General features: G+C 27.5%; 2 protein-coding genes across 6 annotated transcripts; both read right to left on the bottom strand.

The window, feature by feature from the left end:
• Positions 1 to 289: 289 nt before the first annotated feature.
• Positions 290 to 3,592, bottom strand: LOC106693370 (glutathione S-transferase 1-1). 5 transcript variants are annotated; one of them, XM_014440715.2, is made up of 6 exons: positions 3,575 to 3,592; positions 3,435 to 3,500; positions 2,744 to 2,957; positions 1,873 to 2,014; positions 1,624 to 1,791; positions 290 to 837 (listed from the first exon to the last, which is right to left on the bottom strand). In XM_014440715.2, the coding sequence occupies exons 3-6, from the start codon at positions 2,944 to 2,946 to the stop codon at positions 700 to 702; spliced, it is 651 nt and encodes a 216-aa protein (XP_014296201.1). In that variant the 5' UTR covers positions 2,947 to 2,957; positions 3,435 to 3,500; positions 3,575 to 3,592; the 3' UTR covers positions 290 to 699. The 5 variants fall into 5 exon arrangements, with proteins under 5 accessions (XP_014296201.1, XP_053596197.1, XP_053596198.1 ...); XM_053740222.1 differs by lacking the exons at positions 3,435 to 3,500; positions 3,575 to 3,592 and adding an exon at positions 3,031 to 3,425; XM_053740223.1 differs by lacking the exons at positions 3,435 to 3,500; positions 3,575 to 3,592 and adding an exon at positions 3,166 to 3,425.
• Positions 3,593 to 3,622: 30 nt separating this feature from the next.
• On the bottom strand, positions 3,623 to 8,901 carry LOC103571296 (uncharacterized). The gene is made up of 12 exons (XM_053740859.1): positions 8,823 to 8,901; positions 8,582 to 8,734; positions 8,450 to 8,508; positions 7,633 to 7,774; positions 6,535 to 6,702; positions 6,318 to 6,453; positions 6,106 to 6,128; positions 4,802 to 4,942; positions 4,674 to 4,732; positions 4,417 to 4,558; positions 3,884 to 4,051; positions 3,623 to 3,807 (listed from the first exon to the last, which is right to left on the bottom strand). Exons 2-12 carry the CDS (start codon positions 8,717 to 8,719, stop codon positions 3,667 to 3,669), a joined length of 1,317 nt encoding a protein of 438 aa, XP_053596834.1. The 5' UTR covers positions 8,720 to 8,734; positions 8,823 to 8,901; the 3' UTR covers positions 3,623 to 3,666.
• Between the last annotated feature and the right edge of the window lie 1,483 nt (positions 8,902 to 10,384).

Genomic DNA, 10,384 nt, shown 5'->3' with positions numbered 1-10,384 from the left:
TGAAATCTTCTAAGTAGTATCTCAAGTTGACATCATCAACTAAAAACATCAGACCCTTTGAATAAGACAGCAGACAAAGATGAAGAAAAAAAAAAACAAAATAATAATTCAATTTGTGTTATAGCGATAGACTGAATTAGAGAGCTGTAAAAAATTTATAGTTAATTATTAATTATGTATAACGTAAGATGTTTTATTTGTGACGGCAGACAGTAGACAAGAGAATAAAAACTTTACAAAGAACTGGATGGGTGTCAGGAAGAAGAACAAAAATCTTTAGACTCTGAGATTCTCATAATTCATTTTTATTTTTACAACACAATAGAAATATTTAATTCATCTCGATAGCGTCTCTTGGAATTTTATTTTTTTTTACTGAGGAAGATCTAACTCGAGTTACATGACGAATGTCGAAGGACTAAAGTCCTCAATTAAAGTGCTTAGTCATGATATCAGTTATCATTTATTAGCTAATTATTGGAATTAATATTGCGTAACTTATAGCCAATTAAAGTAAATATATATATCTATATATATATCGGGGTAAATATAAAAATATACACTCGCGTTTTAATATTGTTATTGTGTCGCCATCTGTAGTATTACTTGGAACTTCAGTTGAAGATTAAACACCCATACCGATGGTATTGTTTATTTAAAATAAATTTGAAGGATGGATTTATAAAAAAAATAATTATTTTATTTATCAAGAAAATGGTTAACCATACCGTGAAACCCTTTTACTCCTGGAACAGCGATGTCTGCATATCCTGGTAATTGTTCGCAATTTTTCATCCACTTTGTTAAATTAGGGTGATCGGTTATCGATTTGAAAACCTAAAAAAAATTATTGAAATAAAAATGTAACTTAATTTTTAGTGAAAATATTATTGATAATTTTAGAATAAAAAAAGTGACACAATCGATTGACCTATAGGGTAAATTTGTGAGCTCAATGATATATTTTTAAAGCTAGATATTTTTTAATTATAAAAAGAACTAAAAGTTTTTTTAATTTTTCAAAATTAATTTTAAAAAAATTTTGTTTGAAAGTTTATTTGTAAATTTTAAATTAGAAACAAATGGAAATAAAAGGAAGATTTTATTTAATCAATTCACTGTCCACAAAATATGATACTGAAGTTAGCTGACGTCTAATAATTTTTGAATTTTTTAAAAGCGATTAATTATAAAAAAAAAAAATTTTTAAGATTGCACTCGTACACTGATGGAAATGTTGACTTGATTCAAGAAAAAAAATCTTGAACCAAAAATTCCATTTTGAAAAAATTGATTTTCTTGAGTCAAGAGAAAAAATTATTGAGCCAAGAAATTATTTTTGGGTCAAGTAAATTTCTCTTGGTTCAATAATTTTTTCTCTTGACTCAAGAAAATCATTTTTTTCAAAATGGAATTTTCGGTTCAAGATTTTTTCCCTTGAATCAACTTTTTTATTAGTGTGGTTTTTTAAATTTCCTACATGTGCATATTATTACTTTTTTTTTTTGTCATTGATTTGTTGAAAAAAAAAACCGAAAATTTTTAACTGTCTGCTATCTTCAAAATCATTCAGTTTAGTAGAAATTAATAAATTTTTTTTGTTGAAAGTGAGAAAAATCTTACAGTAACACTGCAGACAGTTGTAATACAACTGATATCTGCAAGTGTATAAGAATCGCCGGCAAGCCATTCTTTTCCGTCTAGAATAGTATTCATATATTTATAGGCTTCTTCTAGATATTCCTGAGATTCTGATGAGACTGTTCGCCGCCAACCACGCGCTAGCGGTTTCTAATAAAAATAAATACAAAAAATAAACAATATTACTCAAAGTAATTACTAATCTAATAGCTATAATTATCAATGACTTACTATAGCTCCTAGTAAACAACAAAAAAGGACACCACTGTTATAATGGAGACGTTGATTAACAAGAGTACGTTTTTTCAAATCTTTCGGATAAAGATTATCATTATATGCATATTTATCAATCATATACGTAGATATTGCGTGGCTACAAAAAAAAATTATTTTTATAAAATTTTTTCTTACTTTTGGAAAAAACAATACCCGATCAGGGATCCCGAGCTCGAGCTACACAGAAAAAAATAATTTCTTGGCGCAATAAAAATTCTGTATCATGAAATGAAAACAAAAACTTTCTTAGCCTTAGAAAATTTTTGTTTTCATTTTAAAATGCAAAATTTTTTCCGTCAAGAAATTCTTTTTTTTCCGTGTAAAATCCGATCACTCCATGTATTATTTATTTGTATGTATCTATATTTAGTGAAATTTAGTAAATATAAATAGTAGGTGGTTCAAAAAAAAAAAAATTAATTTTTTTTTTTGCTCTTACTCCTTGAATTAAGTTAATTAGATAGGAAATTAAAATTAAAATGGAAGATTTTTCTCTCGACAACTATTAATGTTTCAGGGAGTAAGAGCGAAAAAAAAAAAAATTAAAATTTTTTTTGAACCACCTTAATAAATAGGATAGAAGTACCATTTGTGGCTACTGCTCCATTTTTGAACATTTATTACTTTTAAAAATGGGACAGTATCTTTGAACACAATTTAAAAATTAATTATGTCATTACGTCTTTTACAAATTATTTTATTTAAATTTTTCAAGTGCCTAAAACTGGCACTAAAGTGGCTAAAAACGAAACCTCTACCCCATACAAATACATGAGTGATCGGGTACTGGATCTCTTACCTTAATTAAAAAATAATTTTTTTTTACCTATCCGAAACAATGAAACCATTATCATCAAGTACTGGAATAGTGTGCTGTGGATTTATTTTAAGATAATCCTCACTAATATGCTCTTTCTTAAGTAAATTTATTTCATGTAGATTTAAATCCAATCCAATGGCCTTGGCAGTCATACGAACAGCAGAACTTGGTGGGCTCCATTTACCAAAATACAGAATTGGTCGTAACATATTGTTACCTGCTGCTATATATATATGTATATATAAATATATGTGTGTGCGAGTATATATGTGTATTATATAACTTATACTAACAAGTTAGATACGAAACGGAGAGAAGTTAAAACGATTATATCGCAAAGCTGTCTGTCCTAGTTTGTCGATTCTGTACTGTAGTGAGAGAAAGCTATTTCATTTAATAATGTGTTTAGTTAATTTAAATTTGCTTACGTAGTTTTTGCTTAATTATTTTACCAGACAAAAGCCGGCTTTCATTTGGTTTTTTGAAATGTATTTCTACTAATAAGTCAAGACATTGAGTAGTATTATGAGGCTAGATTATTATAAATTCTAATTTAATCTCAAAATAATGAACTCGGACTAGTGACATAACTTCGGTTATCTTCGGTCACTATTAACACTCGGCAGTAAAAACATTCTGTACATAAAGTCCGAAGTGAACTCTCTAACTGATTTTAATTTATAAATAAATATACGACCTTGTTATCAATTGCTTTGCGTAAATGTGCTGGCATCTATGCTATCATTAATTCACTGTCGTTGCACTGCTAGACAAAATATGAAGAGTAAATAAACATATATATTATATTGTATTTAGTCTATAATTATAATTTATTACTTTTATAATATTTATAATTATTGATTCAAAATTATTTTTTTTCAGTAATTAATTCAACGTATTAATTTATTTTCAAGTAAATACAATTTTTTCTATTCTTGCAATAATGCTTTGAACGCTTGGTCGAATTTTTTTTGACCAGGAGTATTTGCTTCTGCGTAACCAGGAATTTCTTTTTCACACCTTTCCAACCATGCTACGATATTTTTATATTTATCAAGTGATAAAAATGTCTAAAATATAAATTGAACGTCAATATTATTTGCTGATTAATAAAATTAAACTTTATTAATAATTAATTAATCTTACTGGATAACAACTGACAGATGACACACAACTAATGTCTGCAAGAGTGTAATTATCTCCCGCCAACCATTTTTTATTCTCTAAAATTTTATTAAAAATTTCGCAAGTTTCTTCGATGGAATTTAACTTTTCTTCTGGTATAGTTTTTACTCCTCGAAAAAAAACCTCGAACTGAAATTAAACAAATGGATTTTTACTTTATTTCCTCTATTAGGGAAGGGAGGGGGAAAACGGAGTACTTAAAGAAATACCAAATTTTCGAAGACTCAAATACATTAAATCTTTTTTTTTTTTTTTTGACATTCAAAGTAAATAGAAAAAAATTTTAGTTACTGTTAAAAAGAAAAAATTTCATTTTTGCGGGTAAAATGGGGTACCTTCTAAAAGAGATGAAAAAAAAATTCTGGATTTTAAAGTATTAAAATATAAAATTTTTTTTTTTTAAATTTTGAGGGTACTCTGCTTTTCCTCCCCTTCTCCTAATTTCATTAGAGTCAAATACATTTAATTTAAAAAAAAAAAATATCTCAACTCACAGCAATATTTCGTAGACGAACAAAAATCATTTCTCCTTCAAAATGCAAACGCTGATCAATTATCGCTCTTTTTTGAAGATCTTTTGGAAAAAGAGAATCATCCTTAGCATATTTACTGACCAAGTATCGTATGATTGCATGACTAATATTCAAAATTTATAAAAAACAATTAACAATTCTTATATAATGCAACGGAAATTTTTTCATTGAAAAAAAAAAAAAAAAAAAAAAAAAAATGAATTTAATTTTTTTTTTACCTGTCCCAGAGAATAAATCCATCATCATCTAAAGTCGGGATTGTGTGCTGAGGATTGAGCTGTCAAAAGATATTTGTACAGTTAATTTAAATTAATTAATCTCATTTTAAATTATTTATAAAAATTACCTTGAGAAATTCTTCTGTTAAATGATCTCTGTTTTTTAAATTTGTTTCGCGAACATCCAACTCTAGGCCGATAACTTTAGCTGTCAAAAGAACTGCTCTACAAGGTGGGCTCAAATCATATGAATATAAAATCGGCATTTTAAAAAATTATTTAATATTAAGTCTCAATAAAAATTACACAAATTATTTTTTAAAAAATTTGCAGCATTAAATATAGTTGGACTTAAATATGTGATTTACTTAATAGCTGTCGGTGATGAAATGATCGTGATATCTACAACATACTGCTAGACTGAAAAATGATGGGAGTGATTTATCGCGCAAGCGCTATCTCAAAAACCATTCTCTACATGAATTAACACACGTTATATACGATTTCAAGTACACGGAAAGAATTTTATAGAGAAAGTTATCATCAAGTTATACAGAACTATACTTTGTGTTCATCGTAGCGACGAATAGAGTAGCATAAATTACACTGTATAAGATTAGTTTCTATTGTAGTAGTTCTAGTTACTATTCGACTGGGGTAAAAATTTGTAGGCCCAGTAATTACTCAATGTAGTATTGAAAAGTCATCCTGTTCCCTGACGAATCCGTTTCTACGGTGAGTTTCAGTGTTAACTTAGTGTAATCCAAATTACACTGAAAATACACCGGAATTTCACGTGCATCATACGGTGGGTTTTATTTTTGAAATATCAAAAGTCAAATAGTATTTCAAATACAAAAAGAAAGTTATTATTTATTACTCTTTGCAAATTAAATCAGCGACAAAAATAAAATAAAATTATCAATGATTAATTTATCATCTTTAAATGAGTTATTACCCTATGAAAAACATCAGAGTTATAATCAAAATAATTATCCTGTTGTTCTCAAATAATTAAGTTGATATATAATCAAAAATGTATACAATTTATTACTCAGTTTAATAAAAGTGACATTTTTTATTTTATAGGCAGCAGATTTGTTTTTATTGCAATTAATGATAATTTCATCCTTTTAACGAAATATTATTATTTATTTGTTTTGTAGATTTAAAACATTTATATTCACAACTTTATACTCCGATCGGAGTTAATTTACTCCATTTATACACCATTTCAACACCGCCGAAATAACACCGCACCAGTGTTAAAATAAGTCTATTTCAATACCGCATTTTGTACAATGTACCTATATATATATAGCATATTGATTTTCCGGTAAATTTTTAAATTGAAATATCTGCATGTGACAGGAGTTCAATGAAAGAACAATTGAGCATAAATTTATTAATATTTCACATTATAAAAATTTACAGCACAACTACTATAAGATAATACTATATCATATTAAATAAATATGAAGAAATGAAATAATTAAAATAGAGGTGTTGATAATAAAATAAAAATATAAAGACATCATTTTATTTAATTGATTGCAGAAATATATTATCTTTTTATAATGTTAATGACATATTCAATTAATTAAAAATATATCATACTTTCATTGATTAAATTTATATTTTAACTCTGCATTAATGCTTTGACTGCTTCACAAAATTTTTTCTGACCAACGGAATTAGCTTCAGCGTAACCGGGAAGTTCTTGTTCACATCTTTTCAACCAAGATGCAATATTTGGATATTTATCAAATGATAAAAACGTCTGGAGTTTAAAAAAATATAATATTATTTATCAATACCATTGACAATTTATTAAGTTAGTATAATAATTTATAAATCTTACTAGATAACAACTGATTGATGACACACAGCTAATGTCTGCAAGAGTATAACTATCTCCTACTAACCATTGTTTACCTTCGAGAAATTTATTTAAAATGTCACAAGTCGCATGTGCAGCAGCAAGATGTTCTTCTCTAAATGTTTTTTTTCCATCATAAAAAATCCGGCGCTATAAAAATAATAAAATAAAATAATTATGATTTTAATTATATCGTGTTACTAATTACAAAAGACGCCTCTTTGACTGAAGAGAGCTTCCTAGAGCCAAAAAGGCTTATAATTTTTTTTTATTACCAATCGTTTTGGGATCTTATTTTAAAGCTAAAAATTGAAAAACAAATTTGAAAGATTAAAGGCATAGACTGTACAAAACTGGGAGTAAATTCGGATTACAGTGATTATAAATTTTATTTTAATCCGAATTTACTCCGTCACTCGAAGTGTCGGAGTTTTGAAAAGAAATCATCAGCATGCTGAGTAAACAGGGAATTTATTTTTTTGACTGAGTGGTTTTGGAGTGATCTGGATTTTTTTAAATCTGCATTTCTTCACGAAAAAAAAATAAACTTAAATGGAGGACTTTAAAATTCTAAATAATAATTTTATAATACGTGTCGTCAATTTTTGAAGTATCAGCTACGACTTTTAGAAGCTCAAACAGCAATTTTTCTTGCAGACAATAAATTTTCATATCTATCCTGTAATTTTTGACGTTTTAACCATAAATTAAAAAATTACTAGTTACAATGATAATATTTACTGATCACTTTGTCATTCTATTACTTGTCGTTCTCAATTTATATAGTTCATTTTTTTCCTTGTTCTAGTTCAGAGTTTTAATATCAAAATAAAAAATGCTGCGTTCACTCCGCTAACTTTTTGCAGTGTAATTTGAATTAAACGCTTCTTTGACTTTCAAATTTTTTTTTTTATTTTTTGCTTTAAAATAAGCCTATGAAAAGATTGGTAATAAAAAAAATATGCACGCTTTTGGTTTTAAGGAGCTTTTTAAAACCAAAAGGACGAATAAAGTTATTAGTAATTTTGAAATTATAGTAACGCGATATTATTTTATTAATTTAAAATATTTAAAACTCACAACAGTGCTTCGTAGAGGTAGAAAAATCATTTCTCCTTCAAAATGTAAACGCTGATCAATTATCGCTCTTTTTTGAAGATCTTTCGGATACAGAGAATCATCTTTAGCATATTTACTTACTAAGTATCGTATGATTGCATGACTGTAATATGTTAAGTAAATTTAAAACACTTAACGAGTCTTATGTAATGTAATGGAAAATTTGACATTAGTGTAATAAAAAATACACGGAGAAAAAATTATAGTAACTGTTCCTAGTACGTTTATAAAATATCATCCCATATCGTTATGGTAATTATTACTTGGGATTATGGGATATAGACCCATACTTTCTGGGAAAATTTCCATAACTATGGGAACAATTCCTATCATTATGGTAACAGTTCCCATATCGTATGTGAAAGAATCATGGTAATGATTACCATACTCATAGGAATAGTTCCCATAAGCAAATAGGAACCAATCCTATAACCACATTCTAACGGTTCCTAAGCGTATATGGTAATGGTTACCATAATATTATGGTAACGATTACCATAATATTATGGTAACGATTACCATAATATTATGGTAACGATTACCATAATATTATAGTAACCATTACCATAATTCCATAGGACTATTCCGATAGCATATGGGAATTATACCCATAATTATAGGAATGAATACCATAATATATATGGGTGCCGTTCCTATAATTAACATTTGAAAAAAAACCGGTTACCATGCAGTATGGAAACCATTCCCATAATATATTGTAACTGTTACCATAATTTTCTCTCCGTGTACAATTGATTAATTGAAAAATTTTTTTTACCTGTCCCAGAGAATGAATCCGTCGTCATCTAATGTCGGGATTGTGTGCTGGGGATTGAGCTGCCGGAAAAATTGGTATTAGTTATCATTAAAATTACAAGATTAATTACAAAATTATAATAATAATAATTACCTGGAGAAATTTTTCCGTCATGTGTTCTTTTTTAAATAAATCTGTTTCACGAACATCAAGATCAAGACCGATAGCTTTTGCAGTCAAGAGAACTGCTCTACATGGTGGGCTCATATCAAATGAATATAAAATCGTCATTCTTATTATTTTTTACTAAAAAAAAAAATTTTTTTATAAATAATAGTATAAATAGTAGTGTTGCAATAAATGTAATTGTTTAAGGACAATAAGTATAACTTACTCAGAGGCTTTAATTATTTGAAGTAACCGGTACGACGATTCGAAAATAATTGTTAAGTGATTGTACGACATTGGAAAATATATTTGCTGAGTGATTATACGCGCAAGCGCAAACCATTTTCCTCGTATCAAATAATTTTACATTATAACGCACAAAACACTGACAATGACCTGTAACGATATAAATTTAATACGATTTCATATTATTGTAACCTTTAGCTCAATAAAAATATTTTACTGCTGTACTTTCGTCGAGTACAAATTCAACTTATCGTCATGCAGGAAAAAAAAATTTATTCATCTCACTTCTAGTAAAAACTTTAATGGACATTATAACTAATGAACCTTTACAATACATTATCACAGTTAATGCTTTGTATGAAGTTAATTATCATATTTTAAAATGATGAATAACCTTAATAAGTAATTTACATTGTAAAAAAAATCCGGAGTGAACAAGGATTAATCTGGAGTGAATGCGGAGCAGGTGACTGTTTATTTATTTAATTCCCTCGGAGTGAAATTTACTCCCAAGGAAAGTTTATTTTAATATTAAAACTCTGAGTCGGAGTGAATTCGGATTTAAATAAAATCCGTAATCACTCCTAATTAACGCCCGATTTTTCACAGTGTATCAATTCAATATTTATTTCGACTTTATTTCCAAAATTTCGTGATGCACAAATTTTTGAAATCTTTTTTTTTTATTAAAAAAAAAAAATTTTTTTTTTAGTTTTTTCTAAAACGTTATAATTTAAATTTAATTGTGAATATGTTTTATAAGCAGTTTAAATCTCATTTATCTGCAATGACGCTAAAAGGAGTCGAAGGACTTAAAAAAATTTTTTATTGCTTGAAAATTTCTTCAGAAATAGATTTATTGTCGTTTTTGAAAAATTTTCAAAATACTAAAAAAATTTTTTTTTTTAAATTCTTTCGACAACGGTTTCTCTTGAAAAAATTGACCGATTTGATGTTTAAGGTGGCATTCGACGCAGCTTATCAAGATTCAGAGCCCAGTTGATTTTGGAATCAATCCATTGAGAACATAAAAAGTTATCCGAAAAAAACATTTTTGGAAAAAGTTTATTTTTGGAATATTTCTCAACGAACCCTACTGATCAAGTTCAATTTTTTTTCAGCTTCAAGATATTTGCAAGCCGCGTCGAATGACACATTGACGATCAAAATCGGTTCATCCGTTCAAAAGTTATAGATATTTACATACGTACAAATATATATATATATATATATCTACATACACTCGGACATCATCGTGAAATTAGTCAGGATAGCTTCCTAGAACCTCAAAACGTCAAGATCGCTTAGAAATTCGATTTTCTAAAATCGGACTGAAAGCAATAAATTCCCGAATTTTTGAAAATTTGCAATTTTCTCAGCGGAAAGTTAAAAAAAAAGTCATTAACATTTTTCGACTGACACTTTTGATTTTTTAAAAAATTTATCACAAAAAATAGTAAATATTTTCAAGTCGATTATTGAAGTACATCTAAAGTAATTTTACACAACGAGTTCTTTTATTGTAAATTGATAAGAAGCAAC

Source organism: Microplitis demolitor, chromosome 1, assembly GCF_026212275.2.
Source record: "Microplitis demolitor isolate Queensland-Clemson2020A chromosome 1, iyMicDemo2.1a, whole genome shotgun sequence".
NCBI lineage: Eukaryota > Metazoa > Arthropoda > Insecta > Hymenoptera > Braconidae > Microplitis > Microplitis demolitor.
Note: the sequence above shows the minus strand (reverse complement) of the source record. Positions and strands in the feature narration are given on the sequence as shown.